General features: G+C 44.1%; 1 protein-coding gene across 1 annotated transcript; it reads right to left on the bottom strand.

The window, feature by feature from the left end:
* Window positions 1-5,831: 5,831 nt before the first annotated feature.
* On the bottom strand, window positions 5,832-19,704 carry LOC147648066 (RNA polymerase II elongation factor ELL2-like). The gene is made up of 11 exons (XM_086867809.1): window positions 19,589-19,704; window positions 18,740-18,924; window positions 16,517-16,583; window positions 15,015-15,256; window positions 12,827-12,951; window positions 12,321-12,411; window positions 10,668-10,989; window positions 8,585-8,651; window positions 6,794-6,965; window positions 6,317-6,361; window positions 5,832-6,176 (listed from the first exon to the last, which is right to left on the bottom strand). Exons 2-11 carry the CDS (start codon window positions 18,833-18,835, stop codon window positions 6,078-6,080), a joined length of 1,326 nt encoding a protein of 441 aa, XP_086723935.1. The 5' UTR covers window positions 18,836-18,924; window positions 19,589-19,704; the 3' UTR covers window positions 5,832-6,077.
* Window positions 19,705-21,653: the final 1,949 nt, after the last annotated feature.

The raw sequence follows: 21,653 nt of genomic DNA, 5'->3' as shown, positions 1-21,653 counted from the left end.
AGACATTAAACTTAAAAGGAATAAAGGAAGTTTATTAACAAACTCCAATAATAAGAACACCAGAATAAACTTCCAGAAACCTTTTTTTATCCCCTATCTACTATTCCCTTGTTCACATGACAACAGAGACAAAAACTTTGGAACTTTGGTGGTTAAAACAGTCTTAATTCCTGCTACAGTCTTTTCACCAGTCTTTGTAGAGAAACACAAGTTTCTTTCTGTTAATTTATGGAGTTTCTCACAAGAAAACTATTTTTTGTTATAGTTCTCCATTGCCCTGATGTCAGCTGCCCAAAGCTGCTAGTATCAGAGCTCACTTCTCCCATTTCACATCACTCTGAGGTGTGTATCCAGCATCACTCTCTGCTGGAGAGCAAGTAACACAGGATTTGCTGTCCTTGTAAGGCCATAGTGTCTCTTAGAAGTCACTGCAAAAAGTGGTGTCAGTATGAAGACACAGAGAGCAGCCAATCCAGGTCTGCTCCAGAAGCTTCAGGCTGAAGACAGAGAAGTCAAACACCTAAGGCAGCAGCACTTCACCCCTGAGTCTAGGGATGGCATTTTAAGGATGAGGTATTCAAAAGCAAAAGTCTTCTTCATCTGTTTCTGTGAGCTTCACCAGAAAACAGTTTTTCTCATTGTCCCCCAAGGCTTCAAATTTTCGCTTCACTGTTTCCAGCACTTCACTATATCACAATCACTCTACTTTTTACTCAAAATTTGCGCTTTGAACACTCTATTCCTCCCTACATACTGTCATGAATGAAAGGAGTTCTTTCAGGACCTTATTGTCCATCTCCATAGCTTTAACAGAAAAATATTTCATCTTAATTAAAGCATCTTCTTAATTCTCTACCTTTCCTCAAGCTTCTTTTCTTTCTTGTCACTGGTAGTTTATAAAGTCTCTTTTCATGTTGATCACTCTCTTTTTCCTTCTCTGGATAAAAAAAATTAATCTGCAAGTCTCATCTAGGTAATGAAAGGGTTAAAATCTTGCCCAAGCTTTGTAGATGGTTCTGTGACCTCTGCCAGTGCAGGAGCTGGAGCTGTCTGCGATGGAAGATTCTTCATGGCTGTTCTGGAAAGTGTAGTCGCCACTTTAGCCCGCTGCAGGTTCAGAGCCTCTTTCTTTCTTCACTCGGCAGTCTCTAGTAAATTTAGTCACAGTAAAACCTGCAGCCGAGCCAGAGATCGGCCCGGCCTGGCCAGAGACCGGGGAAAGCCTTCCACAGGCCCCATCTCCCGGCCGGGAGCCGCTGGGCCCAGCCCAGCCCCCGCCCGGCCACATGGCCTGGGCAGGGAACGGGAGGCCGGAGCTCTGTTACCTTTCACAGCCAGGAAAACAGAAAGTACCAAAGTGCCCTGACTTTACATCTTAAGGTAGGGTCCACAAGTTGATCTCCCTTTTCAATGGTTAAAATTGCTGTCAATTCCCAGTAATGACCAATAATTGGTCAGAAGACACTCCTTTCAGTCCCCAGCAACTTCAACTTCCTTAGCTCTCACAACCACCTTAAAGGTAAAGTCATCTCATGACAACATGATAGTCAGAAAACCATTGTTATTGTCCTGAAGCCATGGGGTGTTTCCTTTAAGAGGAAGAAAAAAACAAAAGACACAACCATAAAATAAAAAATGAAAAGTTAGAAAAAAGTTAGAAAAGTTAGAAAAGAAAATAGAAAGTTAGAAAAAAGAATAACTGTTTTACTAGGCATGTTCTGAAACAATTGTATGTTTTTCTTCTAGTGTACCTTGACTAAATGATGCATTTTTTTGATTGAATATGTAAAATTTTGATTAAAATTTAAAAAAAAAAATTCTCTAATCAGTCTCATGTGATGACTTATGGATATATAGCAGCACACTTGAGATTTACACTGGAGATACTTTTTGTAGCTTCTTAGAATCATAGAACCATACTGCCTTGGGTAGAGCCATGGCTTGGGTTGCAAGACACTTAAAGATCATCTTGTCCCAACACTCCTGCCATGGTCAGGAACAGCTTCCACTAGACCAGGTTGCTCAGAGCCCCAGCCTCACCTTGCACACTCAGCTCCTCAACTGAGCACCCACTGAGCCACAACAGCAGCACTGAGCAGTGCTGGAAGCTGCACTGTGTCCCAGAAGCCAGAGTGTGTTCAGGCAGTGCAGGGAGGATTTGGGAGGAAGGCTTTGCTTTATGAGGCATTGAAGAAAGAGGGAAGAAAGAGAAAAAGGAAGCAGAGATCCCATGGGAGAGGATCACCAGGGCTGGGACCAGCATTGATCCAGCCAAGGGTGTCCAGGGTATTGTGAGCTCTCCACCCAGGCTCTGTGGGGGTACCTTTTTATAGGTAAGGCCATGTAGCCTCCCTGCAGCCCTGTCAGACTTTGCCAGTGGTTCTGAAAACAAGAGGCACAAGGACACCATTAAGACTCTTCTCCCATCCTCCCTGACACCACTGTAAACCTGTGGGAGCCTGCTGATCTTTTTCCTAAAAGCTTGTCTGGTGAAGTTTTTGTCATCTTGTGGCAAGCATAGAACTGCAAGAAATTTCCTGTGGGAAGGGATGGATGGGTGAATCATATGATTTCATGCAGAGGATTGGCACTGACTTGGCTGGAGATGGTGTCTTGTTTCCAGGGTTGTGGCATGGTAGCCATCGAGGATTGCCAGGGATGGTTTGTGCCCATTTCACTGCAGTGGTATTAGGGGAAGCTCTGCTGCTGGAGAGCAAGTAACACAGGATTTGCTGTCCTTGTAAGGCCATAGTGTCTCTTTGAAGTCACTGCAAAAAGTGGTGTCAGCATGAAGACACAGAGAGCAGCCAATCCATGTATGCTCCAGAAGCCTCAGGCTGAAGACAGAAAAGTCAAACACCTAAGGCAGCAGTACTTCACCCAAGTATAGAGAGTGGTTTGAGGTGGAAGGCTGAATGCTGCTTAAAGTTATATTTTTAAAAGGTTTGAAGTTATTCTTCCTCTCCAGGTCTGACTTTCCAGCCATGTGATGTACTCACAGAATGTTTTTACTGCATGTGTTTTGCATTCAGTGTTATTAGGACAAAAATGGCTATTTTGAAAGCATGTATCTTATGAAATCTCGAAGCCATTCTAAGCCTGTATATGTGGCTGTCACATTTGGAAAGGAAGAGGAGGTTGAGGTCAAGTGGTGGGGAAAATCCCCCAAGCCTCCAGTACTGACATCCACCCCTTTTCTCACTTCTGCCCTGCTCCCAGCCTCTCCTTCAAGGACAGCTGAACACAATGGCTGAGCCCAACAAGAATATCACTCTATCAATCTTCATCTTGTGCAGGCAGCTGGCCAAGTCCTTTTTGTGTCAGGGAGGCAGACTTGGTCAGAGGAAAGCCAGCCCTGATTCTGACTTTTGTGGCTGTCAGGGTGAAGACTGTGTTTTAAGGTTTGTAACCTGAAAAATTTTCCACCTTACCTGGAGATTCCCCTGGGAACTCCCAGCTGAAGACATTCAATTCTCACTCTTCTTTCCTCAAAAGGATAAAGATCTGGGGGCTGGCTATAGACTCAAAATGCACAATCAACAACTACCTACATTCTTTTATATGTTCAGCCACATTCAGTTAAGATATTAGCTCGACAAGCCTGAGCCAGGACAGTCCCTTCTTTCTGAAGACCAAGGATACTTGTTCATATACAAAGACATTCTAAAGACTTTTTATTCATTAACCTGATGAGTTCTGCTCTTTCCAACAACAAAATCTTCTCACCTGCAGCAGGTGGGGACCACCCCATGCACAGGTGCAGCTTCACAAGCACTGCAAGCTGGGATGCTCAGATCTGGTTTGCACCAGGGCTTCTCCCCACTGTGAGCAGGCATGGGACAGAGGAGTAGTGACAGGCTTCTGGGAAAGCCAGCAGGGTGCCAACCATCCATCACATTCCTCTGCCAAGGACACTGTGCCCTGCCCCACTCCCAGCAGTTTCCAGCAGCCTTCTGCTCTTCAGGGATATTTCTGCTTTGTTCCCCAACTATGAACTTGCAGACTTAAATCCAAGCTACACCGAACCTCCCAAGCTCATACAATCATTTTTAACAGGTATATAAAGCAACTGTAATTTACTGAATTGGTGTCTTTCTAATTGTAATATTCAGAAGCTCTTTTTCCATATAAGGCTGTTGAGTTTTTATTTTATTCCTGTTTGGCATAGACTGTTTTTTTATTTCTCCTTTGGTTTTTAGGGATGTGGACAGAAATGACAGCCAGAAACACACAGGTCTAAGGAGTATGTGGACATTACACATCCTAAAGGCAGTTGACAGCAAGAGTGAAATGTGACCCAGAATAAGGATGTGCCTGTAAAACCTCTGTCTCAGCCCACACTCTTCACAGCAGCACTCTTGCATGCTCCGTCCACCAGCAGCAGTCCCCAAGTGCCCAAGGGAAGGCACCCCAGTAGAATTCACCCCGTGCTCCCCACATCACCGTTCCTTGTGCTGCTGCACTGACGAGCTGTAGGAGCAGCCCCTGGCTCAGACAAAGCAAGACCCAAGTCTCAGGCTGTGGATGCTAAATGCAAGCAGCAAGCAGGGAACCCAGTGTCTGTGGAAAAGCAAGTCACATAACTTTCTCAGGCTTGAATGAGAAAGTAGCCTGGGAAATCATAAGGTGGAATCAAAATAATCATTAGAAATAGAAGACAGCCTTGCAGGTGTTTTCAGTTTCTTGTTCTATTGCAAGAGAAGGTCAAGGGGTGGTGTAGACCACTGACCAATGATGGTAATGTCTTAGTTTACTGACCAATAAGAATTTTACTTTTCTGGACCTTTGCATACTTGTCTATAAAACAAGATCTGCAGTAATAAACCTTGCTCTACTGTTCAAATCACAAGAGACTCCATGTCGTTACTACCTCACTGTCCCCAATATAGTGAGACGTCAGGATTTATAGAGGTGACATGTTCTTGAATTTCACTTGAAAAAGAACAAAAGGGCAACAATGGATCAGGTGTTCAATCACAAAACACCCCAAGATGTCTCACATACAGGGGGCTAAACATTGTAGGCATGCAGACAATTGAGGAATTGGTGAAATAGTCTCCAAGAAAGAAAGGGGCATTCACAGCCCCTTTGAATGTTGCCAGATATTGTCCTTCCTCAGTCAATTTCATATCCTTCCCTAGAAGAAGGTTATGGCATTGCTGGACACACCTCTACCCTTTCAGCTGAAGAAATTAATGGCACGAGACTTAGGTAAAAGACTAGACTTCAAAATCCCTTTAGGTCTGTGCAGGAATCAACATCTGTGTCTCTCTAGAAAGACTGGTTGTGACAGATTATTTTGGAAAAAACTATAAAACAGACAGAGTCTCCATAAAGACATTTCAAGCCACTTTCTCTTTAAAATCTGTTGATGAGCCTTGCCTCCAACACTTCTCCATGTGTTTTATAGAACACTTGCAAAAGATCTGGATATTCCTTGGCTCACTGACAAGATGAGGCCATGATCTCCAGGCAGTCCTGGCAGCTGCTTCAGCTGACAGCTTAGAGCAGCCCATAACACATTCCTCTGTAACCCTCCCAAACAAGCTGACTGGGGGAGGGGGTTGTCCAAACTCCTACTCTTTGGACCACTTAAGGCAAAGAGTGTGCATTAAGGAGAACGGTTGGAAAACACCCCTATATGTATCATAAAGAATTGCCATTTCCTCTAATATTTTCTTAAAATGTGGGCAACTTCATAGTAGAGGTACTGGGCTTCAACCTTTTCCTGATAAATTTATTTCACTAGACAAACATACGTCTTGAAGAAAATAATTAACCAGAAGAAAAAAGCCACTTCAATATGATACAAGCAACAATGAGAGAAGGAGTTGTCACAAGGGAAATTTCTTTATTCTTAAAGTTCAATAATATCATCTTTGAAATCCATTAACTTACTCAACTTCTTTGAACTAATTCTACATTTTTAGAAAGTCATCTATTGCTCAATGCTAACATAACCTACTGTTCAATACTAATGAAAATAATCCTAAAAACCTAATCTTCTAGTTGTAATAAAAAATCCAGAGTTCATAGATATTTCTGGCTGAAGCAGTTGCCTGGTGCCAGGACTCCACTTAATGCTTGTCAAATTCAGATATGAGGCTCTGAATATGTGACAGCTTGTTGTGGAGGTACAGGCACCTGTTCTTCATTTCAAAGTAGCTGGGGCTACCCTATGAAGGAGAAATAAAAAAATAAAAAAATTAGGGCATGCAAAGACTTCTGCAGAGTTTACAAGATGTGCTTTGCTTTAAAAAGGCCTTGAGCCAGACTCAGCAGTAACCACGCTCTGCAGATCTGGTGTCAAACATACCTGTTGTATCTGCTGATAATCTGCTAGGATTCGATGAAGCAGCATCTTCAAGAAAAAACACACAAAGAATGTTTCACTACCACCATAAAATGCAAACTTTACTAAAGCACTACAAATGCACTCCATTTGACTCCCGAGATTTTCTTCTCTGTGAGCCACCACTCTTCTGGGAGGTTTGCAAAAACAAATCCCCAACTCCCAGTATCACCCAAGATCTGCAATTGAGCCTCTCAACAGGCACCAGAAGGAGCACATGCTCTAAGACTCTGCTTGGGACACCTCTCACCCTACGGATTGTTCTCAGACAGTTCAAACAGGGTTTTATGGGCAGGGTCTTGCCAAAATCTAACCAAGACCAAGCAGTGTCTGAGCATATATGCCAATTCCTCAGTTTCCCTGCATCTCACTGAGCAGCTCCAGGGAATCCAAAGGACTGCTCTGATGAAGCACAGTCTTCATGGCTTTATCCTTCTCTACCTGATGGGCTTCAGAGCCTGCGGTCACAGACTTCCATTGTTCCTGAAGCTGTGTGAAGTGCTCTCTGATCTTGTCAATCCGAGTATATAAATTTTGGTATTCCTCATACTCTGCATTGAAGTCATCCTTGTAGCGCTGGCATTGGTCCAAGGAGACTATGGTTATGTATTTTCTAATGGAAAAATTAGACCATTTTTCTAGGAGTGTACTGTAAGAGAACATTCTGATATGTTTCTATTCCAGAAAGCACACTTGTACTGTTACACCAAGCACGTGGTGAATGTCAAATACAGACCCCCAAACTCTCAGTCAGTCACTCTGGGACTCAATGATTCTACATACAAGCTGATGTACTTCAAGAGAATGAAGTCAGGTAGCTCTAAAAATCTGCCACATTTCTATGACACCTAGTAACTACTGTTTTATATTGTAGAGGTTTTCTTCATTAGCAAGTGGATCACATTTAGGAAATATCAGTACTGATTTCCAATGTCAAAGGACTAACAAACACAGCATCTTCAGGGAGAGGAGAAACATTGCCTAATTTTATCTTCTTTCTGGGTAGGAAAACTTTTTCATTTACATTTCTTTTTGAAAATTCATCTGTAATACTATTTTGGCAGGGACTGCATTTCTATTGAGTTGGGTGCAGAGTTGGACTTTTGAGCTTCACTTTTGTCTGTCTAACAGCAAAGCAGAGTTAAGGATAAAATTTCATTTTTCTAGTGAGCAGCAGTTACATCACTGACCATTGAAAAGAGGCACTTGTATTACAGGCACAAGAACAAACTGCAGACTGGTCTGAAACCACAGCTAAACCCCAGACCATATCACCTCTTAAGGAGGACAAAGCTCATTAATGCTTGAAGCCACTGATGGGAGTAAAGCCTTCTTCATTCCCTTCCCCCTCAAATCAACACAAGTGCAGTTCTATCAAACTCATGACACAAATCCAAGATGAAGTGGCAATGAGAATAATAGATATCACTTCAACACTGCCACACCAGTACTTCTGCTCCTCTGGCCCTGAAGACAGGCTTCTTTTTGGATGACAAGAACTCTTTCCTCATGGGAATGAATCCTTCAAAGCATCTGAGATTAATATTTACAAGCAGGAAATCTTTAATAACTTGAAATTCAGTACCAAGACAGACAACATATACGACTGATGCACCCCAGGCCAGCTGCACCTGACTGGTGTGCTGCATGGTTTTGAAAAGAGAACTGCAGAGGCCTTTCAACATTTTGGGAGGTAGCAGAGAAGCAATAGCCTGGATTACTGGCTTTTGCCCAGGGACATCCCCTAGCAAGAGCCCTACCACAGACCTCCCTCAGCTGCTCCTCTGCAGGGCCCACCTTGCCCTCAGCCTCCTCACGGAACATCCCTGGCTGTATCCAATATGAGCCAGGGCCCTGCCACGCCTGCTCCAAAGGCCGCAGCTGCCCCAGAGCCCAAGGGCTGCAGGAGGCCTGACTGCCCTTGCCAACATCACAGCTCTGACAGAAGCTGAGAGCAATTCCCACTGCTTTATACCACACACACACACTTCTCCCTCCCCTCCTGCACTGCAAATCCCATGATGGGATGCAGCACCACTGCTGCAGCTGGCCCTGGGCACCTGCACTGCAGCAACAAAGGGCCTTTCCAGGCCTAACCCACCTCGGTGCTCATCTCAGCTCAGAGCCTTGGAGGCCCAGCCAAACCTTCCCCAACTTATCCTTTCCACACAGGAAACAGCTTGACACTGCACCCCACTGAGAGTGGCAAGGGTTAATGGCAATTTTACTCACCTCAAGTCGTCTGGCTGGTTGGCTGTTGCAGAGCATGTAGAGGCAATGGAAGTATCTTTTGTTTCGCCTGCAGAAAAGTAGGATCTTAATTATAAGGTCTTTAGATATCCAAACACACCCACTGTATTGGCTTGAACAAGTCTTTTTAGAGCTTCCTTCTCACAGCAAATTACTCTGAAAAAGCTACAACAGTTTATCATAGGAGGGCACATGTGATTTTCTCCACAGTAGCCAGTCCCATGGTTTAGAAAGAGGATGGCCACTTTGTTCTACAGGTTCTGCATTGCTACATGGTGTAGCAGAAGTATTAACAGAAGTGTCAAAGGGGTAATAAAACTGGAGAGAAATAGCAATAATCACAGTATGTTCAATATAACTGGTAAGCTTTGGGGTGCTTTCCAAAAGTGCATTTGCTCTCATGGCTCAGTCCACACAAAAGCTTCAGCCTAAGCCCCAACTTGAAACACAGTACAGATTTTTCCAACAGCAGCCGGGCAGAATTTTCTAACAGGCTTCTGAAGAACAATGCTCACATCTTTAGAGACTCAAGCAGGAATCTTTCCAAAAGATATCCCAAGGTTTGCAGCTACCATGTGTATGTGCAGAAGAAATGTGCAAAGACCATCTCAAGGCACCTGTCTCTACAAGCACAGCACCACTTGTAAGAGTGCACACTCTACACATGCCTCCAGGCTAAAAAAACCTTGTCATTTGCAAGTTCAGCCTCCAAAAGGGACAAGACATAGATTTAACAAAGCAACTGAACTCTGCCCTAGTGGGTGTGTCCCTGTGATGACAAATCAAGTGCTCCTTTTGGATATTCTGGTTAGCTTTTCAATGCTGTTTTCAGTCTGTACCATTTCTAGGGCTTTTGAAGACAGAAATTCTGCTGCTAGAATGGAGAGGAGCTCCCAGGCCACTTCAAACTACAACTCCAGCAAACCACAAGACAGGTTTTGTAGCTTCCATGGAGTTTCCATGGAAAGGCTGAGTTCAACAAACAACAATGAAATCATGGAGATGTTTACATGTTTCAATAAACTAGTCTGCAGTTAATGGGTGACAGGTTTCTATCTCCAGCATGCAGACTTGAAAAGCTGCTGATGGAAAAAGTGGTGGCTCAATCAACTGTCTGAGTCAACTGTGTGTGTACTAGAAATCAAATGGAAAGAAAAAATCCATTCCCTGTGACTTTCTAGTGCCTGGCTCTTCCTTTTAACCAGGTTCTCCCAACAGCAATCTATTGGACATTTCTTACTTCTTGATTGGTTTTGCACTACAGAGGGAAAATTTCTAAAAAATAAGATAGTTTTAGATAAGGTTGCAGCAGCACAGATTCTGGCCTTTGCTGCTGCTGTCTTTTAAACCAAGAGTTACTATGGAATGCAATGGCAGAAAAAAGAGTCTTGGTTTTTCATGACCATCAAGCAAGGAACAATGGTAGAGCAGAAATGTAGAGCAGTGCCTTCATGTATGCAGCCTTCAAAGCTGCCTTTTCAGCAGGTGCAAGAACACAATTATCTACTTGAGAACACTGTCCAAGCAGGATGTTCCCATAAGAGATAAGGCAGCACAAGGGGAATTTAAGAGAAGCACAGATGGCATGAAGGAAAGCACCAAGCCTTGGCCTAACAGTGCTGAAGGTTTGCAATTAGGACACCAGACAAACATTCCACTGGAGAGACTGTGGGTAAGGGAATAAATGCTTCCATCACTTCTAGCCTAAGGTGTGGGAACATCTGTGAGCACCCTGTGGATCCAGTATAAAGGTGGTACTTCCAGAGCAACTTGGGAACCCCCACCACCAAGAAGACCAGAGGGAAGAATGACCAATTGGACAACAGAGAATCCAGGTGGTACTGATATCTTCCTACTTAATGTCTTACTCTTCTCCCACCCTGCCTCTCTTCCCTAATTTCTTTTTATCTCCCAAGTTTGCATTTCCTGTTAAATAACATTTTTCCTGTTGACACTGGAAAAGGGTTGCACTTGCACCTTAATTTGGGCAGAAGCTTCTCTTAATAACCAAATCTTTACACCACGGTTATTCCCCCAGCACTTAGGAAAGGCAGCACATTAATACCTTCATCGAATTCCCAGGGACACAACTGCTTCAGCCTCCCCAGTTGGTTTTTCTTTCCATTAGATCTGGGGATCTCTTCCTGCACCCCAGAAGGCTCTGGGATGCTAGAACTCTGAAATCTGTCTTGTTCTTGCACCTCACAGGTGCAGGGGGAAACGGAGCCAACACTTAGAGACATGTTCAAAGTGGAAGTGGGTGTGGAAGGCAGCAGCAAGGAAGAGAAGTGGCCATCAGCTGCTGGCTGGTTGTAACTGAGCTGGCGAGCAATTCTGCGCTTCTTGCTCATCACAGGACTGCTAAAGTCAGAAGCCAGAGGCCGTTTCTGCAACAATAACAAAAGAACTCATTCATCTATGTCCATACATCTATGGATCTAGTATCTAGATCAAGTTTCTCTCCCATTCTGGAAAAGTAGCATTTCTAAACTGTCAGTGCTAGAAAACATGTCTTAACTAAAAAAGCATTGAAACCAAGAAGTACTGCAGGTAAATACATTCCTTGTCTCATTTCTAGTTTCTCATCTTAAGACATAGCAAGTTCTTCTCCAAGTCATGGGAGAAAGATGCTCCCTTCACAGCTCTATCAAAGGTTTCCCCACAGAGGGAGAGGTCTGGTCTGTTTTGTCTAGGTCTCAATTTCCACTAGTACACACCAGGAAGAGACTCAGCTTTTGCTGTCACACACCCACATGATTTACTAAAGAGGCATCTGACTCACTTCAGGTTTTATGTGGTAAAGACGGGATTAATCTTCACTGCCACAATCTGTCAGTACAAGGTGGGATGGTTGTGAATTCTCATCAGGCTGAACAAAAACCTCAGTCACATGTAAGGAATTCCTGTGCTTTCAACAAGAGTGACCTTCACTCCAACAGCCACCCCACACTTTACACTCAAAATCTCATAGCTGGGAATCTTGAAATTTTTATAAGAGAGTTTCACAAGTGGTGACTAAGGAGCCCTCACTTTTCCTCAGTGCCCTTCAATCATCTCTCAGCACCTCCCAAGGACCTTCTCAAAGATGCTGGCTCCAAAGACAAAGTACACGGCCACAAGCTCCCCACTCCCACTGCAAACTTCAGGGCCGAGGATGGAGTAGAAGAGGACAGCCATGCTGTGCCCAGGCAGAGTAAGACAGGAGAAAAATAAAGGCAGAGAAAAGAGAGACACAGGAGAGAATATCAAGGGTCTGGAGATCCTGCATTGGTCCTGACATGTGCATAGTCTGGAGCTGGAGTCAACAATGAGAGTGAAAGAGAGAGAGAGAGAGGGGAAAGAGAGTGAGAAGGCCCCATCTGCTCCACCATGCTGCAGCTTCTCATATACAGTAGATTTTTCATGTGCTTCTGTCATGCAGGCACAGCTAACCCTTTGAGCCCTTCTGCAGGGAATGAGTTGAGGGTGGAGACTGAGCTCAAGGCTCCAGGCAGAGCAGCAAGTTGGCTCAGGACGCCGCTGCTCGAGCCCTGCAGGAGCCTCTCTTCTGATCACAACCTTCCTGTGCCAGCAGTCAGAATTACTGACTAACGTGCTTTGGCCAGGTCCTGCACATTCCCAGCACAGCTTTTACACCAGCAGCAAGTGTGTGAAAGCTATTTAGCAAGTGTGCTACAACTTCATACACATTCCAGAATGTTAAAAATGCACAAACTACCTGAGCAGGCCTTGCTGAAGCATCTCTCTTAGAAGCTTCCAGAGATGGCTCTTGGCTGGTGCTGCTTGTGTTGTGAGATGGAGCTGTTTTTCTGGAAGGATGGTGCAAGAGTTCAGGCTACAAGCTCTAAATGGTCAACAGCCATAAGTCTTTCCTTGCTGGTAAATCTGACCTTCAGTGTCATTACTCAAGAAAACAGCATGAAGATGAGTTGAGGCAGCTTTAGGCTGGATGTCAGCAAAACATTCTTGCCCCAAAGGGTGCTTGAGCCCTGGAATAGGCTCCCCAGGGCACTGGTCAGTGCAGCAAGGCTTCAAGAAGTGTTTCAACAACACTCCTGGGCATATGGTGTGATTCTTGCAGTGTCCTGTGCAGGGCCAGGAGTTGGCCATCAGTTGGATCCCAATGGGTCCCTGCTACCTCAGCGTACTCTAAGAATCTAGGCTTCATTTCCTAGGGCCTTCTTCTGAAAAGACTCTTATCCTTCCCCTAAAGACTGAACTTACCTGGAAAGTATCAACTTCAAATTCTCTCTGTCTACATCAGTATAGCCAGGCCAATTGTTCTGAATGCTTTCCAACAGATATTCCTTCAGACTGTAGGAATTATCCTTTAGATTCAGGTTGGCTACCTACAGGCAGACATTTAAGAGAACAACCATTCATGATGGGTGCTGTATGTAAACTAAAGCAATAGGATTGGTCCTCAACAATGATTTGTGAATACCCACTTTGAACTAAACAACATCTTTTGGTAGAGAGATGAATGATTCCCTTATTGCATGAGTTTTCAGCTATATTAAAGTTTCACCAAATAGAAACAACCACATAATTCTATTTCTATCTAGCAAGTGTTCCTTGGAAACCAACATGTAGTGCTACAAGATAGAACTGTGGTCAGGCCCAGAGTCCCTCTTCATGTGGCAGAGCCAGGGTTCATTCCAGCAAAGTGCTGCCATGAGAAGACCATGCACATGCCTTGCTGTATTCCTTTGAAAACCAATGAGCTTCATATCTTCCTCAAGACAACTACCAAGTCTACTCAAAAAGGTAAAATGCAGTAGTAAAACCTCAAGACCACTAATATCAAAAGGGCTGGTTTAGGCTTCACCACTTCACACCTGCTCAGAGTTCCATAGAAAAGCCCACAGGAAAGTTTGACCCCTACAGCACACTGAATACATGATCAACACATCACCACCATCTGTAAAAATTTACCCTTTTTTTCTCCTTGAAAACATGATAAATATTGTTGATTCGGGTCTGTGATGATGTCTGACTGTCATCAGCTTAAAAAAATGTAAAAGTAACAAAGCTACTTTGAATTAGGAATTCCTGTCTTAAAATCAGAACTAAGGTTGTGTTTGAAGGGAAGCAAGAGGGTGTGTACCACATCTCAGCCAGCTCAGGCTGCCCATTTTACATTTATACAAAAGAAACTCCCACTTGCTCTGCTATCTGGAAAAGCCTGAGCAAGGCATTTGAGTGTGCAGTGCTCACACAGCCCTTTCAGAATGCAAACCAGTACCTTGAGGCAGTTCACACCTCCTACAGGACATTACCTCCAAAGCAATCTTAAACATTGCAGTGGAACAGGAGAAAATGTTTTCACCCTCTACCTTCTAAGGAGCTGAGCTGTGAAATTTTTCTAATCTATTTGAAATCTAAATGGGCTTCCTCACTTGAGATGGTAGAATATGGCTCTCATGAAATTGTCAATTTGTGTCTTCAGCAGGCAAAAACCCTGCCACTGCCCTGAGCAACCACAGTAACAAACTTCAGAATGTCAAGGAATGAAATTCTTCAATCAAGTTCTTAAAAAGTCCCTGTGGGATCAACTGAAACTGTGTCCATACTGAATTTTCCTGCCTTGACTATATTCCAAACAATTTTTCCTACCTAAAAAAGAAATATTCCTACTTGACATTTAGCCTAAGGGAACAGGGAATATTTAAAACAGAAGGACAAAACCACTGCATCTTTCCATGGGTGTGCATCTTCTAACTGTTTATCCTAAAGAAATATCAGTAGAAGATAGAGCAGCACTGGAGAAGGCACTGAATAACATTGTTCCAAGCAAGATGAAGACTCAATCTACATGTCAGGAAAGAAACCCTGTGCTCAAATTTAGGCTACCACCTTTATCATGGAGATTTTGCCTGGAACACCTTTTCCTGGAAGGCAATCCTCACAGATCCCAGCAGAAGCCAAGTGCCATTGAGAGGTCACCAGCTCTGTTAAAAGGAAATGCTGCCCTGTGCATTTTCCAAACTTCTCTCCTCTCAAACTTATCCTAGGAAATTTTAGGTACCACTACAAACCATTTCACACAATCAAGGAACCCCTGTGAAGCTACTGCATGAAACAGTTCAACAGTGCTAGGAAAAGAGAGAGGATTAAAAGAGGCATGAGCAGCAACAACCCTACAAAGTGTTACTCATTGCCAGCTATTCTAGCAAAACACCAAGACCTCAAATATTTTGAAGTTTTCTTTCCTTTTCCTCACATGGGCTTGCAGCTTGAGGCATCTGGACTATGTTGATGGACAAACTGAACTTAGGTGTATGGAGCATTCTATAAGCCACTGCTTAGTTTCTAATTTCTAATTGAAAGAGGGGTGAAAGAAACAAGTGAAAATGAGGAAGAAGAGAGTAGTACTGTGGAAAAATTGCTGTCACAAACTTCACAATCTCACCTGATTGAGGATCTTTCCAAGGGTACCCTTGTCCTTTTGCTTGATTCCATCTCTCTGCAAGCGAGCGAGTAATTCTGGCCTCTTGTAGGCCCTCAAAGCAAGTAAGTGAATCACCCTGTCCTTGTAGGGTTGGTGATAAACAGCAGTGCAAGGATTTTGTTCACTGTCTGCAGGCTTCATGGGCTTTGCTTTTTTTCCCTCTGGTTCAGGACATGAAGTGCTTGGTTCAGCTCTTTTGACATCTGCTTGTTTTCCCAAAGGAAAGGAAAAGAGTAAAGGAAGTGTGAAATGGGAGGTTGGGAGAAGTCAAGAAACTTGATTTCAAAGGATGATGGAATTCTTGGGGACAGAGCTGGACTTAAATATCCACGTGGATACCTTTCAACACAGCGCATTCTCTGATTCTGTGACAAATCCCACTCCCTAACTGATACTGCATGGAGCATGCTGCAGAGGCACCCTGTAGCCTACCAGCAACCAGATCTGTCTCACCTGTGTTTCACATGCCAACCCAAAGCAAAAGTGGCCCCAAGTTCCATGATTGTCTCACCACTGCCAGTCCTCAGACCCCAGTCACTAAATGTTAAATACGCCCTTAGGATCTATGTAAAGCACCACCAAGAATCACACAAATCATCATTCACATGTGAAACGGAACATCCCCAATGAGAAATTGGCAAGGTGAATTTTGTCTCTCCAAAAAGCCAGGATGATGCTGCCATAAAATGCTCTAGACTGAGCTAAAGTAGGGCAAGAGCTGCCCTTCCAGTGGCAGGCATGTCCCTGCAGGCAGGGGACTGCAGCCACAGCCAGGTGAGAGCTCCTTTTTCTCAGGGCAGCTGGCTGTGCCTGGCTCAGCTCACTGCTGCAGGCAGCACCACTGAGTGCCTGCAATGGCAATGTCCACCTTGTGTGTGCCTGGAGCCAGGCTCCTTGGGGAAACGGCACTCACAACAGATAAAAAACAAACGACACCACCTAAGCACATTGGAGTGGTTTTTTTTGTGGGAAATGACAAAATCCATGGGGAAGATGACATCATGACTTTCCTTTCACTTGCCTTGAAAAGAACCCAAGAGGGTATTGTGGCAACAGTCACCTAATAATGACCAAGACAAAAAATGAAATCAAGCAAAGTTTTGCATATTGACCTGATGAAATTCTCTATGCAACTTCCTCAAAGTCATTTTCTTTCAATTTCCACTTAAGATGAATGGTTTAGCCCAGTGTGCTTGCAGTGGTGCAACCCTTGACTTCAATGCTCAAAATTCCAAGCCGTCAATCAGCATGGGAACAAGGAAGAATGAGCAGGCTTCCTCAGGGGAAAACAGGCCAATGGCTGAATGCCATTGTGACAAGAGATTGCAAAGCTGACCTAAGAGCAAAGCACCCGCAGTTGAGATTTCTGAACACACCCCCTTGTCTCAAGAATATGCTGCAAAAATGAGTTACCATGTTTAAAGTCTTACAGACATGGAGCAAAATATGAAAAGCAACCATACCTCCAAGTGGGTTAGACAATTTGACAACCTGCGCACTTCCAGTGTGTGACACCTCCCCAGTATTTGGCTAAAAGGAAAAAGAAATCTTCTGTAAAACGTTCAGCCCGCACTCCATTCCTGCTGACTAAGCAGGCCCTTAATTTTAAACAAGAGCTGAATTTGGAAAGGTTTACTCTCCCATCAACTACAAAGAGCTGCTTTGACACAATTCCCCCTCTGAAAGCAGCCGGCTACAAAACTATCCTGAGAGAGCGACCATCACTTAGCCTCTAATGCAGCCAAGCATTCAAGTACCAAGTCATCCTTTCCCAGTTGCTGGAATTTATGGGCACCAGCTTCCCTTGAAATCAAGTGCCTGAGTGCAATTGAACCGGCCAGCGCTCAGCTAACAAACCTGGCAAGAGTAGTTCACAGAAAGATCACAAAGTTGGGGCAGGACCCCACACTGGGATTTATTTGGAATTTAGGAAACCCATTCTGGAGTCAGCTCCAAGAACAACTTCAACTGCAAAATATCAACTTCATTTGTAAAAGGCATGGAAACCCTTGCTCATTTCCTCAGCTTAAGATGCAATTATTTGCATAGATGTTAAAATGGAAACAGTTTATCCTAAGTTAGTCAGATGTGACAAAATTTGGCTTGCTTGGCTTGAACTCATCACTTAGTCCTGAATGTGCTGCATTCCACTGGAGCTTAAAAATCACTAAAATGTCTTTTGGCATAATCATATTTTTTAACAAAAACACCTGACTGCCATGCAAGGGCTTCATTCTGAAGGCAAAACTGGCTGTCAGTGAAGCTGAAAAGCTGCTCATCTGAAATTGGCCTGAACTTTTCAAGAAATAGGAGGATCACTTGCAAACATCTGTGAAAGCAATATTCAGCAGTCTTTTAGAAATCCTTCTACATTTTGCTTGTGAGACTGTTCATCCTTCATCCATGTCACTTGCACAAAGTGCTGCCTCAACACAATTCCATTAATATTTCTGTTTCGTTCATCAGTACTGGCAGAGCTTGGGACAGGGAGAGGACATGAAGGGGAACAGGGAGACACCTGAACACCTGAACTTCACATCCTTTTACATCAGCTTAACAAAGGACTATGCTCTAAGAGCATCTGTGCATTTTATAGAAGAAGGGAAACCAATCATGTAAGCGACCAAAACATGAGCTTGAGTTACTTATGCAGTTGTTCATTGTTTGTTTAGCCTGCATTTTTTCCTACCTAATTATCTTAATTAACTTTGTAAGTAATTGTTTAATTAATCATAAGCAGTATATTAATCATAAGCACTGTATCAGTCTTAAGCACTGTCATTTCCCACTTTAGAGTGCAGGTAGCTAAGAACCTTTTGGCAGTCAACTGTCAGAACTGGATTGTTAGATCACCAAAAGTTGTCGTTTTCCAAAACTAACCCTGATAAGCTTCAATGAACAAAGCCTGAGGTGTAAGAGGCTGGACACCTGGAATCTACACTTCATTGCCCTCCAAGAACATGTTGGAGTAACCAGGAGACAAACACTAATAAAAACATTTCTGCCTCAGAGCTCAAAACAACTTGTCTGGGAAAAAGTTATTCAACAGTCTGAAAAATGTGGGCTAATTGAAATGAGAAAGGTGACACCAATATCCAAGCCAATACAATAGAAAAGTAGTTAATGAGAAGAATGATGTCATTTAGAAGCCATGAACAGTAATTTCTTGGTTTGATAAAAAGGTATGAATAAGTGGAAAAGCTTTGGAAGTGGCATGCATGTGGCAGAAGTTCTCCACTATGCACCAGAGCCAGGAATAAAGTAATGGCTACTCCTAATATCAAAAAAAATTCCTGTTCAAGGGCTTCATTTATCCTTACATTTTCAGTGACCCCATTAAAAACATGGGACAATGAGAAATCCATGCATTTGGACCAAAAGCCATGCCCAGAGCATGAGGTTACTGAATGTCACAGCATGGGGTACTTCCAGTTTCCACTGGTACCTCCTCCATGTCATCCTTGAGAGCCACTTCCATCAGGGAACCTGTGACTTCCACTGGCACCTCCTGGATGTCATCCCTGTGAATCGCCTCCAGCGGGGCGGCTGCCTCAAAGGGGCCCTTGGAGCACCAGTGGGGCCCCAGCCCTGCACAGCAGGACCCGCAGGGTCAGCAGCACGTGACACCAAAACCACGGCCAAGCCCCCATGGTGTCAACGCCCAGAGCCCGACAGCCACCCCTCACCTGTTGGTCCTGGGACCTCTGGGTTACCCTGACGGGCATGGCAGTGGTGCTGGGGGCCCTGCGGGGCGCAGTGTGGATTAGAGCCCTGTGGAACATGGTGGATCATGCCCAGGCTCTCTGCTCGGCCATCCGGCTCTGCCTTGGCTGCTCCCGCTCCCACACAGCCACTGCTTCTGTCACAAAATCTGGGAAATGTAAACTTGATGTTAGGAAAAGGTGTTCTTCGCTCTTTGGCCTTTATGGCTTCCAAGGCTCATCAACAAGAAGGGAGATTATTTCCATGAAACAAAAAGTAGCCAACAAGCTCTAAGTGATGGCCAGGTGTTGGAAAGGCAAATTACTTCTTGGCTGAATTGCCTTTTGAAGGTGTAGGGCTTGACAGGCAAGAGTTATCTCCGACCTAGGGGAGCTTAGCAAGGCTTGGGAAGAAGGATGTACCACTGATGGTTGAGACAAAGAATGCAGAACTTATGGGCACAAGGACATTTGACAGAACCCCCAAGACAAGGAGCCAACTACTAAAGCCAAAGCAGCAACTGTGCTGAATCAGCTCTGGTGGGGTAAAAGGGAATTGCAGCAGGGCAAACTATGGCCACTCACTCCAGAAAGCTCTCACTAAGAACAGAGAGACAGAACATGCAGACTAATTAGCATGAGAAGTGACAGGATCATAATCAAACAGTAGAGGAAATAGTGATTATGAGAAGAACTTGGTAACTTGGAGACAAAGAACACTAATTGCTTTAGTTGATAAATACTATAAATACTAAAACATTCTGATTCTTGTCACGGTGACTTTGTGGATTTATCACTGAGCCCCACTTTCTGCACAGAACTGTAAAGAATTACCTCCACTCAGTGCATGGATTGGCCTCTTGATCACCTTGTGCTAGAACCAAGCAATTTGGAGCAACACTCCCTAGCACTGTGACACCCCCACTCTTGCTGCAGCCACGGAAGGGTCTGAGCGGGCCTGCTGTGTGCCGGTGACAATGGCCACGTGTCCTTGGAAACGGGGAGTTCCATGTTCCAGGCTGGGTGGGATGTCACTGAGGAGTGGGATGTGACACGCTCGGGGCAGAGGGAATTCCAAATGGGCAAATATGGGGAATTCCCAGCCCTGTCCCATGAATGACTCAGCAGGTTTCCAAGTGCAGAAAGGGGTGCTCCAACCATCCCAGTTGCTGCAGCTGTGCAAACCAGGGCTAACAGAGTGTTTCTGCACAAAAGTGTTGTACTTGGCTGTCTCTGAGGTGAAGGAGCAGCTTAACACCTCTAAGCAGGGCAGCAAGGTGCAGCCCTCCCAGCACTGGTCAGTCCTGCCATGGGCTGGTCAGTCTGTGAGCCTTTGAGCATGTACACGGTCACTCAAATATCATCTCCTTGACAAAAACCCCCAGAGCCTTCCTCATCCCAGCCTCCTAAAAGAAAGCAAGCCAGCAGCACGCCCAGGCGCCCACGTGCCCTGCAGGAGGAACTGACATGGAAGATCCTGCACTGACCCTGAACACAATTACAGGCTGAAAGGTGTGCTGACTACTGGTGCCCATTGAAGTTACTGACACATCTGGAAAATATTTTATACTGGGTTTATACTTGTATTTTCCCCATACACGAGCTTATTCCTGATTTAAACCATGCACCAAAACCCTTGTCTTGTCATTACAGGGGGAGGGAACAAAAGCATGTAATTGAAAATGTGTCCTGTATTACTTTCCAAAGCTCATTTCCCAAGAAATCTTGTCTTTTTTTTTTTTTTTTTTTTTTTTTTTTTTTTTTTTTTTGTGTGTGTGTGTGTTTTTCTACAAGACCATGTTCATATCTGCCCATGTCAGGTCTCCTGGCTTCCACACACACAAGAACTGGGTAGTTTGAGGAACAGAAAGGAAGAAAGCAAATTGCCAAACACCAGATCTAGAAAAGAACTGTGTCCTTTTTTGTGATTGACTGCATGGTGTTGATTATGGATCTCCAATTACAGACTATTGGAAAAGCCTTTGTATGAAACATCAAAGGAAATCAAGGAGGTGTTACACTGGACTCCTGAATGTCCAACAGACTCTTCATATCTTAAATTTCATGACTTCTGCTCTGGTGTTGCAAGAATTGACTGAACCCTTTGCACTCTTCACACATGACTGCCTTCACCTTGCACAGTAGATCCATTTTTAGCTCAAAGACTAGAAATGCAGGAAAGAACCAGTGGAAAGGAGCATATTTCTCAAAAAAGAACTGAACAATGTACTTGAGGGATGGCCTGTGTGCATCAGAGTAGGAGGGCCCATGGTCCTGACTGATTGAATAGGTCTGAAAATTAGTGGGGAAATAAATGTCAGTTTCTGTCCTGCACCTGCTTGTGTCTGGTTTAGAGCAAAAAGGAGGTCACTGGTTATCCCTGAGCAGAATCTTAAAGTAACAGGCAGTACTCCTGGAACTAAAGACACCTTCTGCCGTGAACCCTACTACGTTCCTCAATCCTTCTACAAGGAATCAGGATCTCCAATCAAATACAGAAAGCTTTGGGAGTGTCCAGTTCCCTGCTAAAGTACCAATAATGCACTGCAAAGCTCACCAGTTCAGCCAAACACCAGCCAGCATCAGCAACTGCGCAGGAGACAAAACTGCTAGAGAGGTGGCAGAACAAAGCAATTTTCCCCTAAGTTGTGAACCTTTCCAAACCAGTCACAAAATACCATGATGCAGATAATCAATTGGCAAAAGCTTTTAATGCCTGATTGAATCCTGAAGGGTGGTGGGTAGCAAGAAACCAACAAGACAGAGTGCCACAAGCAATGAGATAAATTGTAGAAGATAAACATAAAGAAACTCATTGGGGTATTGAAAGCATGGTAGACAATTTGAAAAGGCAGCTACTTAGCACTAGGCTGACCGGGATTGTGACAAGTATAGAGAG

The sequence above is a fragment of the Cyanistes caeruleus genome, chromosome Z, assembly GCF_971803275.1.
Source record: "Cyanistes caeruleus chromosome Z, bCyaCae1.hap1.1, whole genome shotgun sequence".
Classification (NCBI taxonomy): Eukaryota; Metazoa; Chordata; class Aves; order Passeriformes; family Paridae; genus Cyanistes; species Cyanistes caeruleus.
The sequence above is the reverse complement of the archived record's forward strand: the minus strand, read 5'-3'. Positions and strand labels throughout refer to the sequence as shown.